Source organism: Colletotrichum siamense (assembly GCF_013390195.1).
Source record: "Colletotrichum siamense strain Cg363 chromosome Unknown KSG_Cg363_contig06, whole genome shotgun sequence".
NCBI classification, from domain to species: Eukaryota; Fungi; Ascomycota; class Sordariomycetes; order Glomerellales; family Glomerellaceae; genus Colletotrichum; species Colletotrichum siamense.
Window position 1 is genome coordinate 3,031,050 of NW_023501019.1, and position 25,554 is coordinate 3,056,603.

The 25,554-nt window shown below is 56.3% G+C and overlaps 6 protein-coding genes across 6 annotated transcripts; 3 read left to right on the forward strand and 3 right to left on the reverse strand.

The window, feature by feature from the left end:
• Nucleotides 1-378: 378 nt before the first annotated feature.
• CGCS363_v009793 (Uncharacterized protein) lies at nucleotides 379-696 on the reverse strand (the record flags this gene model as incomplete). The annotated part of the gene is made up of 2 exons (XM_036641642.1): nucleotides 379-516; nucleotides 586-696. The coding sequence occupies 2 exons, from the start codon at nucleotides 694-696 to the stop codon at nucleotides 379-381; spliced, it is 249 nt and encodes an 82-aa protein (XP_036493367.1).
• Nucleotides 697-4,669: 3,973 nt separating this feature from the next.
• CGCS363_v009794 (uncharacterized protein) lies at nucleotides 4,670-5,671 on the forward strand (the record flags this gene model as incomplete). Its single annotated transcript, XM_036641643.1, has 1 exon — nucleotides 4,670-5,671. The coding sequence occupies one exon, from the start codon at nucleotides 4,670-4,672 to the stop codon at nucleotides 5,669-5,671; it is 1,002 nt and encodes a 333-aa protein (XP_036493369.1).
• A 1,778-nt stretch (nucleotides 5,672-7,449) lies between these two features.
• Nucleotides 7,450-9,830, forward strand: CGCS363_v009795 (Acetolactate synthase catalytic subunit; the record flags this gene model as incomplete). The annotated part of the gene is made up of 5 exons (XM_036641644.1): nucleotides 7,450-7,610; nucleotides 7,718-7,816; nucleotides 7,882-7,949; nucleotides 8,027-9,718; nucleotides 9,772-9,830. The coding sequence occupies 5 exons, from the start codon at nucleotides 7,450-7,452 to the stop codon at nucleotides 9,828-9,830; spliced, it is 2,079 nt and encodes a 692-aa protein (XP_036492783.1).
• A 647-nt stretch (nucleotides 9,831-10,477) lies between these two features.
• On the reverse strand, nucleotides 10,478-13,015 carry CGCS363_v009796 (uncharacterized protein; the record flags this gene model as incomplete). Its single annotated transcript, XM_036641645.1, has 5 exons — nucleotides 10,478-11,527; nucleotides 11,609-11,653; nucleotides 11,714-12,325; nucleotides 12,390-12,565; nucleotides 12,625-13,015. The coding sequence occupies 5 exons, from the start codon at nucleotides 13,013-13,015 to the stop codon at nucleotides 10,478-10,480; spliced, it is 2,274 nt and encodes a 757-aa protein (XP_036493371.1).
• A 1,973-nt stretch (nucleotides 13,016-14,988) lies between these two features.
• CGCS363_v009797 (uncharacterized protein) lies at nucleotides 14,989-17,086 on the forward strand (the record flags this gene model as incomplete). The annotated part of the gene is made up of 3 exons (XM_036641646.1): nucleotides 14,989-16,029; nucleotides 16,233-16,433; nucleotides 16,454-17,086. The coding sequence occupies 3 exons, from the start codon at nucleotides 14,989-14,991 to the stop codon at nucleotides 17,084-17,086; spliced, it is 1,875 nt and encodes a 624-aa protein (XP_036493370.1).
• A 741-nt stretch (nucleotides 17,087-17,827) lies between these two features.
• Nucleotides 17,828-18,760, reverse strand: rho2 (GTP-binding protein rho2; the record flags this gene model as incomplete). The annotated part of the gene is made up of 4 exons (XM_036641647.1): nucleotides 17,828-18,118; nucleotides 18,175-18,417; nucleotides 18,498-18,576; nucleotides 18,726-18,760. 4 exons carry the CDS (start codon nucleotides 18,758-18,760, stop codon nucleotides 17,828-17,830), a joined length of 648 nt encoding a protein of 215 aa, XP_036493607.1.
• Nucleotides 18,761-25,554: the final 6,794 nt, after the last annotated feature.

Consider the following 25,554-nt stretch of genomic DNA (forward strand, 5'->3'; position numbering starts at 1 on the left):
GCGGCGCGTCGTGTGGTTTTGCCCGGCGTGGTTGAGGTGAATTGATGGTGGGGTTGGTTGGAGAGCGAGCATCGCAGGAAAATTGCCCCGCAGTCGGGCGGGCGGGGTAGACCTGGCGTGCAGTTTGGAGGGGCAGAGCGCTACCGAGAATTGAGGGGTGCAGGCATCGCAGCAGACGGGCATCACGTCACTTGGATTTGAAGCTCCGTCGCGGCAAATATCAAAGACGAAGTTTCATAGGCAAGTTAAATGGTGTATTCATTCAAAATAATTTCTGTACAATCATGCAAAGTCTTGCTATTCGTAACCAATCATTGCGCGCGTCTCCGAAGCCCCGGACTCGGATCTCGGAGATCGCCACATGTCGTGAATGCTGATCTAGCCGTGGACAACGTGGGAAACGGTGCCGTCTTCCTTGACGTGCACGTTCAACCTGTCGGGCACGAAGTCCTTGGTGACCATCATGCCGGGCTCGATGACACGGGACTTCTCGGGGAGATCTCTCTTGCAGAAAGTCTGAACAGGGCCGCTGTCAGTACGATGACGATATGGTAAAGGTCATGCGGCATCTTGAAAGCGACTTACAGTCTCGTTGGACTCCTCCTCGTGGAGCTTCTTTCCGACGAGCTTGTTGCTCCACTCCTGAGTCTTGGACTCGTCGGTGATGTTGTTGATGCCGGGAACGACGAGAGGCATGTTGTGTAATGTTCAAGGGGTTACCTAGGGAATCTGTAAAACGTATGGAGTCAGGTATTTAGGGACGATGCGGATTTTGTTGATGATGTTGAGCAGTGGGAAAGTCGCAGGTTTAATGCAATGACATTGTTGAAGAAGAGCTCAGCAAGGTTGGAGGTCTGGACTCTGAGGACTGAGCGATGACGTCGTAGTTGTGTGGGGGCGGGGGATGTCGTTTCTGGAAGGTGGTGGTTCACAGGGACTGGGCCGGCTCCTGCCCGACGGAAAGCGACGACGGCACGGTTTGAGGAAAGTAGGTACGTCAAACCTACCTGCCTACCTGGGAGCCTCATTGGATCCCTGTTTATCATCTGAATCCCTACTAAGTAGGTAGGTGGCCCAAATATCATGTGATGAAGCTATCTAGCATTGGCAGCTCGTCATTCAGTCGCAGCCCGTTGTCTTGGCATTGAATGCAAGTCGACACCAGAACCCGCTCTGGATCGAAACATGCGTTGAAAGAGTCGATGAACTGTCCTTGTCTCTGTGGTGAAGGAAAATGGAATGAATGGACCAAACAAGGCAAAAAGGGAATGCACAGCATCGGCTAGCCAGCCATTTCTAACATCTGTACGGTAACCACAGCATGCCATGTCAGACACTGGCACCAGCCTCAGCTGCCAGTTTCAAGACGCACGTGGCTGGGTAGAGATCAGCACCAGCCACATCGCAGAAGACGGTGAGATCTTGTGCCAAGATGTAACGAGTCTCCAAAGGATGCGCCAAATTGTTTCTTATTAAGCTTACATTGGCAGCTTGGCTGCTGTAGGTATCCGCAGGTCTGTGGGAATGAGATTCATGCGCCGTTCATTTCCTTACCTAAGCTCAACGGAAAGAGCTCCGGGTGCCAAGTCGGTTGCGGTGAGAAGGACGGAACGCATCGCCGGGTGCTTCTTCCAGATGCAGTAGGGATGGGCAACCGTAATTGCAGCGGACGGCAACGCAGTCGTGAATGCTGACAGAATTAGAACGGAAGGTGGGAGCCTGTTCTCCCTAACTTCCATGTCAAGCTCGGGCTGGGCTGACTGGCGGGAAGGGAAAGCGCCCAGCTGCAGTCAGTGCAGGTTAAGTCAGGTCAGGTAAGCGCAGGAGGATCTTTAGTCGGCCAGTGCACGCCAAATCAGATTGGCGCGTTCCTTCCCAGGCAGAATGATTATTCCTTCCTCAGCCCAGTGGTGAAGGCCTTCCATTGGAGCTTACTTGCTGCCTGCCTCCTCTGCCCTTTGCTGTTTCCCGAGGAAGGTATTCGTAAAATGTTCATCGCGACTACCTGAGAAGCCAGGCAGCTCACCTCCATTGCCTAGGGCTGGCCTTATCGGCGAAAACACCAACAGAGGCAAGAGCCAAGAATATCGGCAGCAACGTCGTCGGGGGTTTAGGAAAAAGGAGGCTGAGTCTCCAGAGGCTCAATAAAGTCCCTGTCGTTCTACGCCTCGCCTACGCGGTTAGCGCACGATTCGCAACACCACACGCAAACTCGCTCGCATTCCCCCCTCGCGATGGGCGCAGAACATGGACATGGGCATCGAAACATTCGCGTCCGGGATACTTACTCAAGCACCTCGGCCTGTTCATCCCATTTTGTGCAAGCCCACCGACTCAGCGGGAATGGAGATGCCGCCCCGCCCCGCTGACATCCATCCCGAACACTCTGGAAGCCTACCGCAATACTGGCTACGAGGTAACAAGGTACGAAAAACTTTTTTGCTCACTCATGGGTACAGAATACAGATGGCAGGGCCGTTGACGATGAAGGTCCATGGCCTTTCAACCCGAGACTCGATCGTATCGCCTACCTTATTGGCTGCGGGCTACTCTCCTCCCGCTTACCCTATCACGCTGCAATCCGAAAGACTGCTCCGTCTCAGGTGGATGCCCTGTGGCCCCCATCGCCAAAGAGGCTTCCGGTCTGACCGTGTCAACGTTCTACTGCGTACTCCTGTTCCCCGGCACCTCCACGTTCCCTGCCATTTGGCCGCTTGGGACGGCAACACACGGGATATCGCGAACGATCGAGAAACCACAACCTAATTTCTCAAAGAACTTGATCCTAAAAATGCGCAGGTCTGGCAATCGGCGGTCAATATTACCGCCCTCTTTCAGATTACCCGCCATGCAGGGTCTTTCTCCCCTAAGCCAAGCCAACCACGGCGGCTGTTGTCGCTGAGAAAGGGGACTTCAGCTCCTGCATGGCGTCCGCCGAATCGTGACGGGGATTGGTGACTGGGGGAGGCTGGCTCACGTTCCAGGGTGTCAGGTCTCAGCCACGAACCAACGCAGCCCAGCACCTTCAAGCACTTTTTCAAGCCGCAACAGGGATGTCAGAAGCCCCATCACCACAGCCCACGAAGCTACTTCGTACCTATCCGAGCAAGCGAAGGGGCCCCTTTTCTTTCTGTGTTTTTCTCAACCGATGCCCGCCCCCTCATTCCGTCCTCGTTCCGTCCAACAGGAATGCTGCAGCCTGCGGAGCTCCAAGACACTGTCAGAAAACACTGCAAAGACTGGCGAAACGTCGTCCGAACTGTGCCTGCCATTGGCCAAAAATCCGAACGTCGGCGGAAGGGTGGTCCCCTGTTCGTGGGGCATTGTTAGAGTTTACTCAGTGCCTTTTGCGCTTACACCGTTCAGGATAAGCTATGAGACGGGAACAGCAAAAGCTGCTTTTAGCAACAGGCAACCTGAGCCAGCAAAGCCGGGAAACGGGAAATACTGAAGTTGGCGAGACACAAAGGCATCCTTTCGTGACCGAGTCAAGATGGCAATGACAGAAGACCATCACGCCAGCAGAACGTCAACAACCCAACACCAAGTGGGCAGGCTCCAGAGATGAACCCGTTCACCCACCCAGCCGGCCGGTGATGGCCGTCCCGTCCAGGAACAACGTAAGCAGCATGGGGCGAACCCCTCCAGATGAGATGAGGGCATGGCCTAAATATGGAGGCGGACGCCGTCAGCCACCACGCCGCACCCTCTCATTCGCTGGCTCCCAAGCAGAGGACTTCCTGGTAGGGAAGGGCGGTGCCGCAGCAGCAGCAAAAGAGCAGCGCCATCACCAAGACACGTACTCCGGAGCCCATGCTGCGTACCCCCAATATGCTCAAGTACCTCGCCTCAATGCCGTCCCCTAGACGGCACGGGAATAGCCTACGGTACCGCCGCAAAACGGGCTCCAGCCTTACCAGAGAGTACTTGTCCATCGTCTGGGTCTACTGCAGGTAAGCCACAAAAGTGAGCCTAAGCGGAGACCTTCCCATGCCCGCTCCATCAGACGCCTTACCCGAACGAGGTTGTGAGGGCCCGCGCGCTGAGGTGCAGATGCTCGTGGCACTGGCGTTGGCATCTCAGCTCACACTCGCTCGCTCGCAGGCCTTGCTCTGGAAGATGTGGAGGACTGGGGAGAGACAAATCCAGTGCCAGGCCGGCGAGAATGGCAACACGCCAAAAAAAGGATCCAGTGGTCCAGCCCAGCCCCAGGCGCCAGCCGGCGTCCTTCACATCCCTCTCGCCTTCTTTTTTATATGACCCTCATTCCCATCTCACCCGGCTCGATCCTTCCTGCTTCTCTCCCCTTTCTGTTTACTAACCTCGACGCGGTGCTCCCAATCCGACCCCTCCATCGACCCTCACCTGACCGATTCTGCTGGGACGTCTAATAAGCAGTCTTCTGTCTCTTCTTCAGCCCTTCGTCAAACCCCTCCAAGCAAAGCTCACCGACGACATCTTCTCGAATTCTCTCAAGAGAACCAAACTAAGCTTCCCAATCAGGAAGCTGTCATCGTCCCAACAGTAACTCGTTGCAGAAGCTGCTCCTCACCCAAGCTCCTGGGCCGGCACTTCCGCGTACACTCCGATCTACAACCCTACCTTTACCCACCCTACCGACCGATCTCCGTTCCGGCAGTTGGGACAGCTCCCCACAAAACCGGATAAAATGCGCTCCTACCAATCCGCCTCGGCGCTCCTGGCGCTCCTCGCAACTACCGCCTCAGCCGTCACTCCCGCGAGGTTGCACTGCCTCCGATCGCGAAATGTCGAACTTTCCCGGCTGAGTGGCTGCGGTATGGCGGGCTCCGTTGCAGCCTGCCTGTTTATGATTCCCGACGACGTTACACAGGCCGATCTCGAGACCTGCTGGATCAACTCCGGCTGCGACTTTACCGAGTCGATGGTGGAGGCTCAATGGGCCCTGGACAGATGTGACGAGTATGGCAACATTGCCCAAGAGCTGAAGATCCGCCACTTCGGCGTCGTCCAGGCTCGTGCGACCACAGATACCACAGCCGCGGAGACGACAACGACAGCTGCCACTGCTGCCACCACGGCTAGTGCTGCAACCACTACCACGGCGGCCTCTACTACTGGTACTGGCACCACTGCTACTGGCACCACCGCCGCTTCAACCGGTACCGGGACCACAGGCACGGGAACGACCGCGACGACCAAGGTCTGCTCTACGACGACGACCAAGTCGACGACTGCTTGCCCTGTCCAATCCACCGGCACCGCTTCTGGCAAGACCATCACCAGCGGTTGCTACTCCACGACCGTCGCGTTCGAGACCTGCGCCGCGGGCATGCTTTGCCAGGACGATTCTTCCGGCAACCCTTCTTGCTTGGTGATTGACAACACCCTCAGCGGTGCTGGTATCGCTGTCGCTCTCTTCTTCGCGATTGCCGGCACTGGCGCCATCGCGCTCATCACCTTCCTCTGCTGCCGCGACCGCAAGAACAGGAAGCGCATCCTCGCTAAGGCCGAGGCAGCGGCCATTGCGAAGGAGGCAAAGCTGGCCAAGAAGCCCACGATCGCCGTTGAGCAGCCTCTCATGGCCAACGACGGCAACCAGCAGCCGTACAACGATGACCACAGCAACGACCACAACAATGGCCACGCCAACAACGGCCACAACCCCTTTGACAACCGCAACCACATGTAAGACGGTGCCTGAGGGACGGTGATGGCATGGTAAGACGAAAGCATTTGGTCATACATAATTATTGTATTGGCGGAAATTGGTGTAAGCATGGTCAAGATACCTCATTGTGCGATTCGGGTTCCGGTGTTCAAGGGCTGCATCATATGTCATGGGTAATGGAATGGTAGAGAGACTAAAAACAATATTTAACGCTTTTTATAATGACTTCAACCGACGCGTTCACCTTATGCGTCGTCAATTGAGTAATCTCGAGTTGAGATGGTTTCCTTGTGCAGCGGTCCGTCTGATCAGGGGTGGCCTGTGGCCGGATCATATCGGAGTAGGGGTCCGGTCACCGGGAATTGACCGGCTATGCATTCCCAAAGAACATTCAACATCTTCTCGTGGACTGAGCTAACCAATTCCACGCAGGATTCACGTGTCGAGGCGTACTCGATTGAAGACGTTCAACCCCTCAATCGACCGCGGGTACTGTGTCGTATCCTCACGCCACACCATGCGATATGTCGGTGGCTGGACCGTTTGGCCCAAAGCTCAACCCGCATCCCGAAATGCCCAGACTGGACGAACGTGGAGAGAGGGAAGAAGAAACGACAATGGTGCAGTCGTGGCGCGACAAGTGTCGTAGACGGGATGACGAGAACGAACCGATAGGGAAAGATAGGGCAGTTTTTGTGGAGGTTCCTGTGTCACCCTCCTCCCGTCCCGGCTTGCTTGTTTTCTCGCGGTGCCAAAGGAAACGAGGCAAGGGTTGGAGGAATAAACGGTCGCAGGTGTGTTTGCTCCTCCCACTTTCCAGCGTGCCAGTCGCAGCAGGCTCGCAGCAGCGGAGGAGGCAAGCCGCAAGACGCCTCGGGACTGTTAGGAGGAATAGCGACGCTAACGGCGATGGCTGGAGTAGTTTCTCCAATCCGCTTGGAGTTTTGGCAGTTTTGCTCCAGTTGTCAGTATCTGTCAGTGTTCAGCTTCGAGTGGGGTTGCTCTGGGAAAGGGGAAAAGACCAATGAGAGTGAGTCATAAACCAATCCAATTGGCGGAGAGGGGCAGGAACGCGGGCAGTAGCAGAGCAAGAGGGAAGGCGGTGGGCGGCAGCATGCACTAAAGCCAATGCAGCGCCCTGCAGCGCCCTTCCAATGTGAAGGTCAGCAAAAGAGAGGGAAAAGGGCAGGAATCATGGCCGATATCGCCACCCCAGATTGGACGAAGGGCCCGTGCCTCCCCCCAGTGAGCAACGCTTGCGTTCACAGTGCCCCACCCTCTCTGCCGTCTGGCCAGTGAGGAGGCGTCTACCCCACACACTGACGGCCGATAAATTTTTTGGTTTTTTTTCCCTGCCTCCGAAACAGCAGCCGTCCAGTGGACTCAGTGCTCTTGAGGGTCCAGTCATTCCCTCCAAGCGGGAAGGTCTCTGCGAGTTCTCTCTCTCTGTGTGTGCTGTGTGCGTGTGTCTAGTCCAGTCTAAGGTAGTAGGCACCTAGCAGTGTCTGGCCAGCGTCCCCGGCCCGGTACCGCATGAGTCGAACCTCTCTCGTTCTTCTCTCACAAACCTGCCCGAACCATTAGACTTCGAGATCTGCCAAAATTTCCATTGCTCCGCGATCTCTGCACTGCAACCTCTCTTCCTCCAACAAACCTCTCCCCCCTGCGATCGTCCAATTCGACGAGCCGCGCTCTCCTCCCCCTTCTCATATCGACAAGGCCTCAAGCCGAGTCTCTTTTCTGTTTAATCCTTCCTTCCTTTCCTGTCCCGGCCGTGCCTCCTCTCCACTCTGCCCATCATGATGCTCCGAAGCCGCCACGCCACCCGCGCCCTCAGGGCCGTCAACACCAGGAGCGCTCCCCGCGCTGCCACTGCCTCTCCCGCCATTGCTGCCCTTCAGGCTGCGAAGCTTCCCTCTGGTGTGAGGAATAAGGCTACTTCTGCTTCCTCCCCCGCCACGTAAGTGCCATTGTCGCCCGCCGCTGCCCCTCTATCGCGGAGGCGAAGTAGACTGCTCGAAGTGACTCACGGGAAAACTTGAGGCTAACACAAGACTTGAATTGCAGTGAGGTTCGCGAAGCACCGGCACCCGCCTTCAACGCCGAGAAGGACCGCAGCCATGTCCAGCCCCTCGTCAACCCCCGCGGTCCCGAGATGGACGAGTCGTACGTGATCCCGCCGCCAGCACCCGCCGACTTATACGCACATGGAAGCTTACAATGCTGGACAGGTTCATTGGCAAGACCGGTGGAGAGATCTTCCACGAGATGATGTTGAGACACGACGTCAAGCACATCTGTTCGTAACCCAATTGCTCTATCCTCAAGTCGTGATAGTCTTGTAAGAGGAAGCACATGGCTGACCGTGAGTCACAGTTGGATACCCTGGAGGCGCTATTCTGCCCGTCTTCGACGCCATCTACAACTCAAAATACTTCGACTTCATCCTCCCCAAGCACGAGCAGGGCGCTGGCCACATGGCTGAGGGCTACGCCCGCGCCTCCGGCAAGCCTGGTGTTGTCCTCGTCACCTCCGGCCCCGGCGCGACCAACGTCATTACCCCCATGCAGGACGCCCTCTCCGACGGTACCCCCATGGTTGTCTTCTGCGGCCAGGTCGTTACCTCCGCCATTGGCAGTGATGCCTTCCAGGAGGCCGACGTCGTCGGTATCTCCCGCGCCTGCACCAAGTGGAACGTTATGGTCAAGAACGTCGCTGAGCTCCCCCGCCGCATTAACGAGGCTTTCGAGATCGCCACCAGCGGACGCCCTGGCCCCGTCCTCGTCGACCTTCCCAAGGACGTCACTGCTTCCGTCCTGAGGAAAGCCATCCCCACCGAGACCGCCCTTCCCTCTCTGCCCAGCCAGGCCAGCAGAGCCGCCATGGCCCTGCTGAGCAAGCAGCTCAAGCAGTCTATCCAGCGCGTTGCCGACCTTGTCAACGTTGCCAAGAAGCCCATCATCTACGCCGGCCAGGGTATCTCCCAGTCCGAGGGAGGTGTCCAGATCCTTAAGGAGCTTGCCGAGAAGGTTTCCATCCCCGTCACCACCACCCTGCACGGTCTCGGCTCTTTCGACGAGCTCGACGAGAAGTCCCTGCACATGCTGGGTATGCACGGCTCTGCCTACGCCAACTCCGCCATGCAGGAGGCCGACCTTATCCTCGCTCTTGGTGCCCGTTTCGACGACCGTGTGACTCTGAACATTGCCAAGTTCGCTCCTGGCGCCAAGGCTGCTCATGCTGAGGGCCGTGGCGGTATTGTTCACTTCGAGATCATGCCCAAGAACATCAACAAGGTTGTTCAGGCTACTGAGGCTGTCGAGGGTGATGTCGCCTCCAACCTCAAGACTCTCATTCCTCTCCTTGAGACAAGATCAATGGAGGACCGCAAGGAGTGGTTCGACAAGATTCGCGCGTGGAAGAAGAAGTGGCCCCTGTCCGACTACGAGAGAGCTGAGCGTTCCGGCATGATCAAGCCCCAGACCCTCATCGAGGAGCTCAGCAACCTCACCGCTGACCGTAAGGAGACCACCATCATTGCCACCGGTGTCGGCCAGCACCAGATGTGGACTGCCCAGCACTTCCGCTGGAGGCACCCTAGAACCATGGTCACCTCCGGTGGCCTGGGTACCATGGGCTACGGTCTGCCTGCCGCCATCGGCGCCAAGGTTGCCCGTCCTGATGCCCTCGTTGTCGATATTGACGGCGATGCTTCCTTCAATATGACCCTCACCGAGCTTTCCACCGCTGCTCAGTTCAACATTGGCGTCAAGGTCATTGTCCTGAACAACGAGGAGCAGGGCATGGTCACCCAATGGCAGAACCTCTTCTACGAGGACCGCTACGCCCACACTCACCAGAAGAACCCCGACTTCATGAAGCTGGCCGACGCTATGGGCGTCCAGCACCGCAGAGTCATCAAGCCCGATGAGGTCGTCGATGCCCTCAAGTGGCTCATCAACACCGACGGCCCCGCTCTCCTTGAGGTCGTCACCGACAAGAAGGTGCCCGTCCTGCCCATGGTCCCTGCCGGCTCAGGTCTCCACGAGTTCCTGACATGGGACGGAGGTCAGTATCCCCATTGCTCGTACTTTGAGAAACAGAAGCTAACCCACTCACAGCCAAGGACAAGAAGCGTCGCGAGCTGATGCGCGAGAGAACGTGTGGTCTGCACGGCTAAATCCGCGTCAACGAAAACACCTTTCTTGTTCATTTAATTTTTTACAAGCACCATCGGAGGCGTCCATGCATATTGCTCTCTCTCATCTTATACCACCAGCTTTGTTGGGTCTCTTTTTTTCCATACCAAAAAATCATGGAGGGCCAACCTTTTATTTCCAAAATCCATCGGGACCAGGGTTTCTTCAAAATGGGGCGACGAAAATGAAAAAAGACGGGTTTTCTGGAAAAAGTGCAGCAAGTTCGTCCAACAAATGAAAACATTTCAAAAATTTCATCTTGAATCATCCAATGGTATATGAAAAGTGCATTTCGCGGCATCAATGTTATGGCATGTTGGAGGGCATCTGGGGACATGCGATATGACGGCGGGTTGGCTGTCATGAGTTGTCGAGCATTTCAAGGGCCACAGGTATGAGCCTAGCCTGCTCAAGGGATTGTACATATTCACGGTTATAAGCTGAATACTAAAAGGTTTGGAGCGTACGTATTTCGACGAATGTTGACACCATTTTCATCCGTTTTAAAGATCAGGGGACCGCATGCCCCGACCGGCCCCAGAACGGCGGATGGGCGGAGTACAGGAGCTCATCACCGGAATAGTTTCGCGAGTATTGATGCAGGAAAATTACTTATTCAATTCGATGGTTACTCATACCATCTTTTCCGACGCACACGGTGCCCCATCTCCACGGGTGCAAACGCAATTCTCCCAACATCTTTGTCGGGCTCTACATCAAATACGCCTACCTTCACGTCTCCAAGACGTCTCGAAATCTCCTCGCCGCTCTCGGTGCTCTTCCAACGCGGCGCCATGTCGGCGAAGTAGGGCGAGTCCCTGACCAAGCTTCCGACATACCCCAGAACCTGCGGCGCGATGGTATAGTACCGTATCACAACACCCCCTATGGCCGCCAGCAGCATGATGAGCGTGGACACAAAGTAGATTGCGACCCACGCCTCGTCGATGACGTACACGGCCGGTAGCGGCGAGGTCATGGCAGCCGTGGTATTGAGCAGGACGGACTCGTCCACGACGGAGGCGGCGCCCAGCACGGCCATCGGGTCGACCGTCGCGTCGAGGAACGTGTTGAAGAGCAGGCCCAGCCGGTCCGCGAATACGGGCATCGGCAGCTTGCACCACTCGACGTACTTCTTGCTCAGCTCGTGGTTGAAGGCGCGCGTGGGGTTCTCGACGAACTCCTCGGAGAAGGTCGTGAAGCGCGTGTCGGTGTCCTTGCCCATCTTGGGGAACTTCTGCGCCGCGTAGTAGGGGACTGTCGTCCCGATCAGCCGGTTGGTGAAGGTGGTGACGCCGGGCGGGCGCGGAGGGCGCGGCATCTGGCGGATGCGTGTGGCTGCGCATTGGGATTTGCCGGCGATCCCGCGCGACTCACACGCGATTTCGGCTTCGATGTAGACGGTCCGGACGGGGCAGGATGTCATGCACTGCCCGCACTCGAGGCCGCCCAGGGTCCCGAGGAAGATTGTCGAGTTGGCGGAGTCGGGACCAGAGGAATTGTAGGTCGTGTTGTAGTCCATGGAGAAGGAGTAGTCGTAGGACGTCTTGTAGCTTCCCTCCCGCCGGTTGCTGTCGAAGAAGTCGAATGAGGCGTTGTTGTACGGCGGTTCGTCTAGGCTGACGTTGTACCTGGTGGCGAAGGACTTGTAGTTGGCTGCGAACCACGCAGCCATGGCCTTAGAAGAAATGTCAGTTCCGTCTGAAGACCAAAACATGGGAAGGGTCTGGCTGGAAGACGTTCGACCGCTTGAACTGACCTCGGTATTGTTGTGCAGATCATCCTGGCACAACCACTCCGCGCACTACACCCCACATCCATCAGTACTCCAAAACCAAGGAATTACCACTGCAAGAGTTCTTACGTCGTAAACTTCCATATAGCTAGCCTCAATCGTAAACGTCACGTTCCCCACAAACTCCGGCCTCAGCCCATGATATCGATTCCCAATCAGGCTGCTGTACTCCTGCACGCTCTCCCTCCACGGCACCGCAAGCCACTCCTCCGGCCGCGCCGCGTCGTACCCGGGCGCGTGCTTCAAACTCGGGATCCGGGGGTTGCCCCACGGGTCCATCGCGACCTGCTCCGCCGCCGCGCGCGTCCCGCCCATCCGGGCGATGAGGTCCGTAAAGTTGGCGCCGCACGTGCCGTTGCAGTACTGCGTCTGCGACGTGGTCGACGCCAGCACGCTCGAGTACGCGATCTTGGACGCCGGGCTGATCCACGACCAGCCCGAGGCGCCCATGAGCGCGCCGACGCCGAGGGTCTCGACGGAGTAGTTGCGGTAGCCGAGGGTTGCGGTCGCGGTCGCGGACTGCGGGTGCAGGTGCAGGCTGCGGAAGGAGGCCTGGGAGCCGAGGGGGTTGAAGGCCCAGATGAGGACGAGGGAGACGGTCCAGAGGTTGAAGATGGAGAGGGTGTAGACGGAGAGGATTGTGTTTGCCATTGTCAGGGAGCCGAGGATCTGCTCCAGGGACTAATTTTGTTGTTTGAGTGTGAGATTTCAAGTTAAAGAGGATGAATGGGGGGGGATGACTTACCAGTAAGGATGTGCCTTTCTCAACGCGCCAGTTTGCGTATGCTTTGAGGGCGTTGCCTATGACGCCGGAGAAGATGACGGGCCACAGTGACGGCGCCAGCTCCGTTGCTGCGACCACTTGTCTTGACCATCTCGACTCTTCTTCCCCTCGAAGACGGACAACGCAAATTCCGAGGGCTGATATTATATATGCTGTCAGTTCCCCGTATCACGTACACTCATGAGAGAGAACCAACCGATAAAGCATATTGCAAGAAGCATGCTGAGAAAATCACCGAGGAATCGGTACCACGGCAGCCCGTTCCAGTTGATCAGCGACGAGTCCTGGACATGCCTCGTTTCCGGGAGATCCGGGGTCTCCCTGACGTTTCCGCTGGGACCCGATTTGCTGTTACCAGAACTTTCATGAACCGCTGCATTGGGAGAGTCGTACGCCGCCGGCGGATCAGCTATAGAAAAGAGAAGGTAGTCCGAGCTTGAATCGTGGACCGTCGAGCTGCGATCCAAGGGCTTACGCCTGAACTCTCTCGGCACGCCAGAGTCTCCCGCTTCGTTCCTGGAAGACACCCTCCTGGACGGGTCCGGGTAGGAGATAAGGTGATATGTCGCATCTTGTCGGGCGTCCATTTTTGCGCCACAACCGTCCAAGGCGGTCGAATCAGGCTCACAAAGAGGTGAGCTACACAACTATATACACATCTGCTGTGGGGATCGTCAAATCAGGCTGCAGCGTCTCACCCAGATCCTGACCCAGTACCACCCCGACCAACCCCGCAGCTTTTTTGGCGGCTTGGTAGTTTAATTGGACGTAAGATTTATTTAGCAAGGCCAGAAGCGAGAAAAAAAAAAAGCAAGGGTGGTGATGAAACGATGTAAGCAGAGATCGGCGAATGGGGCACCCTTGTCGCGGCGGGTTTCTGGACTTCTACGTGATGCTGTGGAATGATCTGTTAGTGCGAGGTTCTTGGCACGCTGGAATCTTTTGCTTATTGGGTAAACTGATATGTGTGTCAGCTGCATCTACTGAGCACTGCATATGTGCAGTGAGGCCTTCTCTCAACTTTAGAATCAAGGCAACATTGCAATTGCGTGGGTAAAAACATACCGAAGAGATTTCTCTCGCAAAAATGACCATAGTGCAAGTATGTCTGTACAATCGGCATGAAAGGCTTGGATTCTTGCCGATAGAATACATCGACTCTGAGTGTGGCTTGCAATCCATCATGTATCGGGTGACGCCTATCGAAACACCACACCACATATAACACTTTTACCTAGCGAAAAGGGTTTCTGATTAGGGAAAACAGGATGAAATTAGGGCATCCTGCGAATTTCAGGTAGTCCAGGTCACCATCTGTCCAATGGGATATAAGTAGCCGTTAAGTCTGGCCTGCAGCCTGTTGATGCCAGCAGTCGTATAGTTGCCAGTCAGGGTAAATCGAAAGAGATGAAATCTTCTTCCCGAGTCAATTTCAGACCGTCAGAATACATACATATGGCCAGTTCAGGATTGCTCTGCACCGCATATGTTCCAAGACATATGAATGTGGTTGTTCTGTTCGACTAGACGACGAATGCTCGGCGAACTTAGTATCCGGGTGGAAGGCGTGCGAGAACCGCTTGCCGCTTCTGCTCCTTATGCTGTTTTAATGATCCCTCTACTACCTTGCTTTGCATATTCTTCTTCAGAACCTTGAATCCTGATGGCTGTCAAACTCAGTAAATTGCAAAACACGCCAGATTGGCCATGGGCGTAGATGGTCAAAACCAGTTGGACGTAGACGAATGAAAAGCCCAAGAGTGCGCAGACTGGTCCTGAGCTCTTTTGAACTCAGATTTCGGTCTTTCTAGCTTTTCAGAAGACAGAGAGTAGGTAAGAATGAACAGCATCAAAAGTCTTCGACCGTAATTCCCGACGCATCTAATGTTTAATAAGCCAGCAAGTTCTTGTTACTTCGTGAGATATCAAAATACGGATTTTAGAGTCCTTCGACCACACCTGTACTTGGGTCTCCAGCATCACGTCGAGAGTACGAACCTCGGCGAGTCGATTTGTTTGTCGTTCAACTCTCTGGGTGTATCACACGTGCCAACTGGAGCGATATCACGCAACTTTGTGAAGGTGCGTACGATGGGAGATACTTCAAAGAGAGCACATATGCGGTCAACATCTATTATCCAGGTATCCCGAATCCATCCACGTCTTCAACCTTTAGTCGTCCCATTATGAGTGCGATTCACCGCGGAGCAGACAACCAGCCTAACATGACATTTGGAGGGATTCACCGCCTACCCGTACACTCCGTAAAGGTGCCAAATATGCATCGTGCAAATGATGGGAAACCTGCTGGGTCCATCGCTTTTCGAAACTCAAAATGCCGTCACCGAAATAACTACCAACACAGCAATGGTCTCTGGCCCATCTATGTCTCTGTTTCTCAGAAAGGTCAGGTTCCGTGCCATATCTCTCCTGACGGGAAAGAAATCTTGCCAAGAATCCTTTCTCCTTTCCCGTCGTCATCCTCAGTGTGTCAAACCACTCTGATAGATATCACATTCCACCATACCCCTGACCTCCATCCAAGCAACCACCCGTCACGATGTGCTCCCTCGGCCTCCCAGGACCCAACAACTTCCCCCCCGCCAACCCCCTTCTCAACCGCGCATTCTCCCACTTCCTCTCCCACCACAACCTCACCCCAATCTGGTCCCGCCCCCTCCGCCCGGCCACTTTCTACGCCCACACCTCCACCCACCTCGCCGCAGCCCGCCTCGCCGAGGAAGACAACATCACCGCCCTCTGGCTCGCCATCCTCTCCGCCCACATCCGCGAGATCGTCCCCAAGTACACCCCCGACGAGCTCCTCATCCGGAAAGCAGCCTTCGCCATCTCCGTCCACCACGAGTGCACCGTCCCGACCCGCGAGGAGGCCATCGCCACCCTCGCCGCGCGGAACTGGAGCGTCCCCTGCAGGCGCATCCCCATCCCCGCCGCCGCCGGCCGCGCGCTCCCCGTCGTCGGCGCCCTCGCCAACACGCGCTACTTCCTCGGCTTCCCGCCCGGCAGCCCCATCCTCGCGTACCGGAGACTCAGGAGCCTCGAGCCTCATGACGCGCGCAACTTTGCGTACAAGGGCCGCGTGCCGCACCCGCCCGCCGTGCGCATCGCGCGCATGCAGCACCTCGCGGGACAGGTTGCATCGCAGGTCATCTCGCTGCTAGCCTTCGATCCGGACGCACCGAACGACTTGAAGCCAGAGTACGCAACGCTGCTCACTGCGGATTTGGACGACGGCGTTTCTGTTAGGGATGTCCACGCCCGCTGGATCGCGCGGTTCGAAATGGGCCAGCGGACGGCGTACTCCCACGCCCTGCGCACCTCGCCCGCCGTCAAGGAGCTCGAGTCGCTCATCCTCTCGACGAAGCGTGAAGAAATGGCGGACGAGGAGTGGGCGGTGCTAGCTGCGCTGGCGGACGTCGTGACATGGGACCGGCCGACGGGGGAGCACCCCGTGGTTTGGTTGCATGTGATCGCGAAGACCTACCACACCGACGAGGCGAAAGAAGTAATTTCCAACATATTCGAAGGCGGTTTCATCAAAAATGTGTTGGTGTACCACGCAGATATCCTCCTAGGAAAAGTAAGTAACCCTTTCCCTCTTGTCCTGACTTACACGAAGCAATGTGATGTAGTCAAAGCTCAAGCTGGACCCCTGCCCTCCCCAAAGCTCCACTTACCCCAACCCGCCGCCGGTGCATGCACCCTCGGCGGGCGGAACAACAATTCACCACCGCCTTTCTAAAATTTCCCAAGCACCTCAGCTAACCACCACCACCTCCACAGACCATCCACGAATACTACGCCGAAAACTACACCGGCGCCTACGTCGACGACCGCGCCCTCTTCGTCCCAGACACCATCCGCAACCGCGTCGATATCGCCCCCGTCGCCGACCGCCTCCGCGCGCAGCTCCTCCGGCCCGCCGACCCCCCCAAGCCGGAGTCGGACGACGACGACGACGACGACCAAGGACTCTCCATCACGGTCAAAACCGACGACGACAGCCCGCCAACAACAGCAACAAAGCCCTCACACGACACATCTCCATACATCCCTCCCGCTCCCCGACGACCACGGGCCCGCAAACAACCACCCTCAACCACCACCCGCGTCCTCCGCTCCCGCCGGCAATAATGTCGACCCCCCTCTCCCTCCGGGGCCTCTTCCGCCCAACCACCACCCTCACAACAACCTTCACAACCACAGCAACCCGCGCCTTCACAACAACCCCGGCCCCCGCCCGCCGCGGGGCCAGCGTCTCCGCCGCGACGCCCGAATACGCCAAAAAGATCCTCAACCTCAAGCAGCACCTCTTCGCCCGCGCGCCCCCTCCCCTGCGCATGGCCCGCAACCGCCACCTCCGCCACTGGACCATCCACCGTGCCTGGCTCCTCCTCCAGCGCCAGCAGCGCGAGGCCCGCGAGCGCGAGCTCTACCGCATGCACCAGGGCATGTACAACGCCGCCGAGGAGCTGCGCCACACCGCCGGCCCGGGAACGAGGGACGAGGGCTGGCTGTATCGCATTTCTCAGGAGAAGAAGGGCGTCTACGGGGCCGGCGCCGTGCCGATTGAGTATGCGAGGTACCAGACCGAGACTCCGGCTAGGGTTGCGTGGAACCATGATTGGAAGAGGTAGACGAAGGGGGATAGTCGGTTAGAGATTGGGACTTGAAGATTACGTGCAGACGAAAAAGGGGGCATAACAATGTGAGATAAGGGGAAGGAGCGGAGCTTATGGATGCGCTCGTCTCTGTGTACCACCACGACGCTTTCTGTGTCATTTTGCCGTTAGGATGCGGCAGCATGGCCGTGTACATTCAAAAATACCACAAACATTAGATCGAAAACATGCTGGAAATCTCATTTTCATTTTGCGTGAAGCGACTGCCATCCTTCCTCTGGGGAAGAAGAAACATGATCCTCCAAACGCCTACACCCGTGTCCAAGCTGTGAACTTTTGTTCTATGCTGTGCTGTCCTATTAATACACAAAAATATAGCACGTCCCCTTGAATTGCAAGGACTTCTCCGCCGGAACGTCGCGCTGTTTCCGCTTGTTTCGAGACCGCTGAGGAAAGAATAAAGAGAGCATTAAAAGTTGACTCGTATCAAAAGCTGTAAATGTGGCCGAGCAAGTCCTGGGGTCACATCGAATATCGTCTCGCTGCCGACTGTCCCCCATGAAATTCGCGAGGTCGTTGATGGTAGCCGGTAACCCTGAATTCGGTTCGACGTCTTCACATTCGGACTGTTTGCGCGGTTGCGTGGGGTTTTCGAGAGACAAGATAATTCCGCCGGAGGTGCTTATCAAGGGCCTGTATTCGTTCGACCATTTCTGCACTCGACGTCGGGAACCGCATTAGAGACTGCCTCGCCGCTCAGAGGATCACACAGCAGCCGCCACCCTCGCCCTTCTCGAACGTGAGCAGGGCCGCGCGTGTAGCAGCCTCGAACACGTCGTCGACACCCTCGCCGCTCAGGCTGGAACATTCGAGGTACTTCCTGGCACCAATCTCCTTGGCGGCTGTGTCACCCTCCTGCGAAGTGACGAAGCGCAGGGACTTCTTTCGCATCTCCTCGATGGCCACGGGGTCTTCGCGCAGATCTTTCTTTAACCCGACGAGAATGATGGGGACGCCCGGGCAGAGTCGCGTCACCTCTTCTACCCACTGTCACACGGTTTGTTAGAAATGTCCAACAATAGTTGCGCCTCTCCAGTACGAACCTTATGCCTGACGTTGTCGAGGGAGTCGGGAGTATCAACTGAGAAGCCTATCAGGATGACATGCGCCTTGCTGTATGCCAACGGTCGAAGCCTCTCGTAGTCCTCCTGTCCTGCGGTATCCCATAGTGCCAGCTGCACCGACTTGCCGTCTACTCTGCAATCTGTCACGTAGTTCTCGAAAACTGTGGGGATCTGGGAGCTCGTTAGGGGGTGCTTCTCGGGAGACCACGGGGGCGTTCGGGACTAACGTAATGCTGCGCAAGACTTGTGAGCGGAATTCAACCTGGAGGATCATGCCACGGGCAAGGAAGGGGTAAACTTACTGTGGGAAAGTAGCCGAGGGTGAACACGCTTAGCAAACTAGTCTTGCCACAAGCACCGTCACCAATAATGACAAGTTTCCTAGGAAATACCGTTAGCAAATCGGGTCACCATGCAGAAGCAGTCAAATTTGAGCGCGGTTGCCTGCTGGGAGCAAGGCACGAAGAATCTGGGGTTTCGGTCGGGGAAGGTGGATGGGAGGGGGATCGACGGGACTCGAATCAAGGTACCTTCGGATGACGTTTGGGGGGTTTGCCGCCGCCATGGTTTCGGAGGTGAACTGGGCAGAGGGGGGTTTTGGCGTCGGCGACTCGACTCGAAGTCAATTGAGGGCGTGGGGATTGATGTGATCGCGACGAGGGCGTATTAATGTCCGGATGTAAAGAGAAGAAACGGAATGGCGAGACGATCAAAAGTTGAAAACCAAGGAAAAGATTAGAGTGAAGAAAAAAGAAGGTCTGGATGTCGGTCGACGGTTCGCAAGTGGCAGCTGGGATCGGTGGGTTCGTATGCGGTAGGTCGAGGTCGGTCGGCAGGCGGGCAGAGTCGTATCGGGGGCAGCGGCAGGAGCGGCGGGTTTGGTGGTGGAGGCGACAGGAGCTGCGGCGGATATGTAGGCAAATGTTTGGATTTGAGGTGGGTGGGTGTGGGAGTGTTTTTCTTCTTCGGGGGTGGGATGGGCGAAAAAGAAAGGGCGACGAGCAGCCGGATAACGGAGCTATCGGGGCAGCGGGAAAGAGCTGATGGATGATGAGGGCGATTGGAAGGAGGACCGCGGCAGAGACGGCGAGAGATTGAGGTCAGGCGAAGGCGGAAGAAAGAAGGAGAAGAGAGAGACGGAGGAGGGCGCCCTTGTGTTGTTATTTTTTATTTTTTGTCTCCTTCCCCGTCTTTCTCGGAGGACGGGAGGGTGAGATGAGAGAGGCGCGGAGGAGGCGGCCGTGGTAGGTAAGGCAAGGTAGTTTCGACCAGAGTGACCGTCGGTGTTGAGCAGTGAGCAGAAGGGCGACGGGAGGGAATACGAGCTGAAGAAATTCCTCGGGGGGTAATGGCGCGTTGAAGAAAGAACTGGCAGCAGCAGGCGCGGGTGGACTGGACCAGACAGGACAAGACTGGACTGTGGACTGGATCGATTGACGGTGACTGAGGCGAGGCGCGGCGTCAGGTACCGCAGCTGGAGCAGCGACGCAATGGAGCGGAACAGTGGAGGAGGAACTGGAGCTGGAAGCTGGAGACGGAGCTGGACTGGAGCAGGTTGCAGGCAGCGAGTGGGAAGGGGCAGAGCCGGGGGTGCGGTTGGGACCCTTGCACGCGCGATTGCCAATTGACCTGGGTTGGAGTTGCTGGGTTTGGTGGACGGGGGGCTTGTCCGTATTGTTTATTTGTTGGTCTTGCTGTGTAGTGGATTGGGGATGGATGAATGTTGGGTTGCAGTTGTCCAAACGTAAGTGGGCAAATGTGTGTGGTAGTGTCAACGTGAAAACAAAATGCAGGACGACCGTCTGGTAATAAGGGTTTGCTTTGCTTTGCCTGAGCTGGGCTGGACTGGACCCCGAAGGGGGATAAAAACGTTAGGCAAGGCGAGACAAGGCAAGGCACCACCACCACCTCGACGTACCGGCAGTACTAGTTCGTAGTACTGTAGTAGTAGTAGTAAGGAAAGATAGTGTTAGTACCTGGTGTGTGTGTGTGTGTGCAGATGCAGGCGTAATGCAGGTAAGAGAAGGCCAAGATGTGTACCAAAAGATAGAGTCGCCGTCCTACAGCCCAGCTCCCAGTGTGACGAAAGTGACGAATTACGCTGAAGATGGGAGGAACCTTGGCCGAGGCGACTCCGCGGCGTGGCCCCTTGACTTCAACAACTAAGTTGCCATTCTGGTAGGGGAAACGTGGTGAGCCAGACCTCAGTCCAACAGTCAGTCCATTCAGCCTAGGTCCAGTCTCTCTCCAGGAAGACCGCCAGCTGGTGCGTGTTGTGGCACAGCAAAGCGGACCAAGGGACTTTATTCTTCTCAATCTTCCCACCAAGTGAGCAGCAACAATAACAACTCAACAACAGCGGCTACGAATACATTACCTTACATGCAAGAGCTGCAAGTAAGTTCAGGTAAGGTACCCAAGGTAAGGTATCGTGCATCGCAGGTGCATGTGGATTGGAATCATTGGATGCCCCCCCCAAAGCTGCGCACGAACCAGCCCGGGATCCGACGCCGTGGAGCCTGACAGTCATCCATCAGTCCCAGGACTCCCAGGTCCTGGGCTTCCCCGGGGCCAGTCCAGGTCCTCAGTCCTACGGTCTGGTCTGCGCAGTGTCAGTGTCACCCGCGGTTTGGCGGTCCAGACACCTGGAGGCTGAGCACCGCCCGGAGTGCTGCTCGCCCAGGGGTCTACAGACTTCCGAGGGGGGCGCGGGGGAACTTCGGCCCTCTATTATGCATACATAAAGGGCCCACACAGTACGAGGCCTAGCATATGCTAGGCATATGCTTCGCGTTACCCTCTACACGCGCCTTTAAGAGCCTTCTAGGGCATATACTAAGCATATGCCCAGCATACGCCCCCTAGGGCTTAGGGGCCTTAGGAGCCCTATCCACTAAACCTTAAGGGCTTTAGGGGCCCTATTCTCTAAGCCTTAGGGGCCTTAAGGGCCCTACCCTCTAAGCTTTAGAGGTTATACCTAGCATATACTCAGCATAAGCCCTACCTTAGGGGCCCTGCTTTAGGGGCCCTGCCTTAGGGGCCTTAAAAGCGCGCATATACTAAGCATATACGCAATCATCAATCTATTTTCCCCTCATATAAACTCCAGGGTACTTAGAGAGCTTTTTTGAATTTTACTGTGTAACTTGCATTTCCTTGCATAAGTGTGTGGCGCTTGCACGGCCACAGCCCCCTAGGAAGTCTGTAGACCCCCCTGCGAGGTGTACACCCAGCACCGCCCACGTAAGGTATTCGTGCGTACCATCACAACCCAAAACAAAACGCATGACAAGAGCTCCCGCTGCCCTTCTCAGTCACCCCGAAAAGCCAAAATGAACGAGGCCTCTTTCTCTTCCTCCTCCTCCTCCTCCTCATCATCATCATCATCGTCCCTGGCAATGATGTAAACATCCGAGCCTTCTAACCCGCAAGCCACGGAGCAATAACCGGCACCCATGAACAAAGGTCGGACGTTTTGCCCTTGATGGCTGCGCTAACTTGTAACCGTCCAACCCGCTGCTTCTAAAATAAGGATGTCCCTCTCTCCTGGTCCCCGAAAAACCGAAAATTCAAATACAAATCGTTGAAACCGTCTGTACCTTTACGGTTGACCTAACCTAACTCCCCTAGCCAACTAGAGCTCTCGGGGCCGATCGCCGAGCCTGCGATTTAGCGTCCCTGTTGTTTCCATGTTAATTCTTTCTTTAGTCCTTCATGGACAGACATGATCGAATTTGCCTTGTTTATGCTGGCTTGGGTTGCTCTCGGTATTCTCACCCTGTAGGGATCACCCCCGATGTGTCAACCACACCCTGTCCCTCCTTTTCTTACCTCAACATCACTCATTGCTGCCAATTGAACTTAACCTTACCTCGCCTGACAAGAGACGACCGCGCCAACATCGACATCATCACTTACGTACCTGTACGTTTGAGAAACCCATCAGACTTCAGATGCCGCAGCGGTACCGAACACTGCCGGCCCCCAAACTTCTCTCTCAATCGCTGTCATCATCGAGCCTCATCCTGGGCACCGTGACTCGGCGGGCATTCATCAACAGCCTTGGAGTTATTAAGGGCCCTCTACAGCTCCTGCACCATCGCGTCCCTTCCCCATGGTGTGTGAGATTGTGTGTGGGTGGACAAGCTCAGAAAAAAAGCCACTGCACGTAGGGGACTGCAGGGTAAGCGGATCAGCAGCAGAACCGTCCAGTCCCTTTGCGTGGGCGCCTGTCTCCGGCCCTCTGTCCCTCCGTGCAGCGGCCACCCACACCATCTGTGCTGTGCCTCCGTCTGTGCGACTAACAGCGCCAGCCGTGGCTATGCTGTGCCGTCCTCCACCACAGCACCTCAGACATTGTTGTCTGCATCTGCCCGCCCTCCCGTTGCCCTCACTGTCCGCTGACATTTGTCCTGACCGCTTGCTGGTCCAATCTCGCGCTTCATTTGCTTCTGAGGGCCTTTTGAGAGCACAAAAACCCAGCTTTTCGGCCATGTCTGACATACGCGGGTCAGCGTAAATATGTGCCCGCCGCAGGGATGGCCACTTGGGCTTGTTAGTTGAGACCTGCTCAATACTCGGGCAAAGATTACCTAACGCAGCGCCGCGGGATTCCGAACGTGGTATATCAGCTGGGTATTCTGGCTTGGCTCGTCACCCAGGTCCTCAAGCTGCCAAAGGTATCCTTAGTGACACGTCGAACTGACGGAGCTCTCCTCGGTGTAATGGGAGCACTGATGTGATCCGTCGCAACACCTTGGTTTCTGATTGCTTCCCACGCAGGACCCTTTCGGCATCCTTCGACATACGAGGCCAGAATCCCGGTCCGATTTGCCCACTTAGACAGCGTTTGAGCCCAGTCGGTAGAATGAATCCCCCTTTCTTCGTCTCCAGTGTCAACATCATCGCCAGACATCCTGGGCACGCACCCAGGGGAGTGGACCTGTCGTTCGCGGTGGATACTGGCCCGCCTCATCGCAGCGGCCGAGGCTGTGTTGACTAACCACAGATTTCCCTCCAGCTGCAAGTAATCCGACTGGAGCAGCCTGTTTCCAGGGCCTCCCATTGGGTCATCGACACTTTGCAGACCGATTCTTGTGCCGCGCATGGCCTCGGGGATCGCAGTCGTCCCGTTTTCTTCGGGCCACGGTGAACACAAGGTACCAAAAAGTAGACAAGTAGGCTGAGGGAACCGTTCCTAGTTCGTCGGTACTGTTCAAGGCGTTGCGTTGCAGTTTTTGCCCGCAAAATTAGGATGCGCTCCCGTCCGGGATCTGCTGGTCACACCTGTCCGATGTGTGCACAACGCCGAGCTGGATCGACCGGGCGACATCCACAACGCCCGACGCCGTTCTCCAGAGGCAGGTTTTCGCACGTAGCTGTTCGGTTGCGATTGCTTCTACTCGTCCGTTTCGTTGGCGGGAAACTCCCCAACGTGCGGGAGCGGTCCGTCAGAGGCGTTTTTGATAGGGACTTGTTCGCGCGGACCAGCTAGCAAAGGGCTAGAAGACAAACGTCACGACAGCGCCTGACAAACGCTAGCCGGACGTGACATGGCCCCTTGGCTGGGGTTGGTTTGTTGATCAGTGGGGCTCGTTGGGACAGCTGAGAAGTCGTCGAGCTGGTGGCAGCTCCAGCAGCCTGCAACGCTGCTAATGTGCCCAAGAACCCAGAAATGCAGGGCGGCCGGCACGGGGCCTCGTCCATTGGGCTACCGATAGCGGTCGGTGGCCGCGCGGTTCCGGGGTTGGAGGCTGAACTGCCGACGTGTTCGGGACGGGTGGGAGGGTGTTTTGGACCTCCGTTGAAGCTGTTATTGAAGCCGGTAGGTTCGGGAGTGCCAGCGAACGGAAGGCTGGGCAAACAGGGAGGGCAGTTGATGGATTGGATGCCACCAGCGAGGAGTGCTGGCTTTCTCTTGGACGGGAAACGGGCTTCTGTGTCTTGTTTGGTGCACCATCGCCCAACGCCCTTGACTGAGGAGCGAATGAAGTTGTCTGAGAAATGCCTGTGTCGTACAAGCTGAGATGCGACACGGGATGCTTGGCCATCCTGTCATACCGAACCGCGACAATCGACACCAAACGCCAGACTAAAGCATGAAAATTGACTTCATCACGTGCTGGAACAAACGAGAGTGTTTTGATTCCAGAGGGGAAATCCGTGTTGTCAAATAGGTTTTGTGTAGTCATAGTAGCGCAATTGCAGGCTGTGCTTTCAAGCTTGCTGGACAAAGCTTCCAGGACATGGCCGATATGTGTTAGAAAGTGGTGATGGATGGATCCATAGCTGCGCGGTCCTCGTCGTCTCTCAAGCCGGAAAGAAGGTATTGCTGCCATGCTGGAAGCAGGGAAACAAACGCAGATGGGATGACACAAGGTGTTGTTCAGACAGGGTGCTGGGCGTGAAGGCAGGGAGGGCAGCAAGCAGGGCATTGGATTCGTTTGGAGAGAGCGGGACGGACCTGACCCGACTGGACTGTTGCTTGCCCGATCTATGAAATAACTTTCCGGGTTCTCACTTTCCCATGTCGGCACAGACCATGCGCTTGATTATGTCATCTGGATGCCTGACAGCCCCCACCCCAGCCCTCAGGCAGGAACCTACGTGCACAGTAAGGTAAGCACAGCCAGATCTAAAAGGACTGGCAGGCACGGGCCATCTAGGCCACAGCTGGACTCGCACTCGTTCCAGCACATTGCACTGCAAATGCCTGGCTGTGGTCTAGCGATGGTTGAGGTGGCCCGCCCTGTCAGCAGTCACGTGGTGCAGCCCGGTCCTCGAATTTTGATGGATGGGGGAGCATCATGTCACCCAAACTGCAGGGCTGGGTGCGCTTTCACTGCGAGATACCTTCCATTTTCCCATCTGCCCCGGTTGCCCGTTGTACCGTCCCCGCAAACATGCGCGCTTGCGTGACTTTTGCCTCGGAGGCATGCTCCTCCCTTCAAATGCACGACAACACACACCAACGCAACGCACATTACCCGACCTCCCTAGCACCCTCCTTTAGATAGGGTAGGTCCAAGGCTTCATTCAGGCTGCACTAGCCACTGAGGCTGCCTGCCTTACCCAACCATGACCTACGCCTCAGGCTAACTACCACCTACCTACTTGACCTGGTAGCCTTTGATTCTGTGTCCTTGAAGCAACATCATCTAGAAGTGACCACGCATGCATCACAGCCCCCTCCATTGCTGCTTGTTGGCTTGATTACCTACCTGTCTAAACACAATCGCTGCTGACCTGCCAGCCCCGGCTCTGCGATCAGCCCAAACAGTAAGGTGCTCCTTGTGCTGTAAACCCGGCTGTAGCTACCTGTACGTTACCCGCCTGCCCTGCCTGTCTATCAGGTGTTCC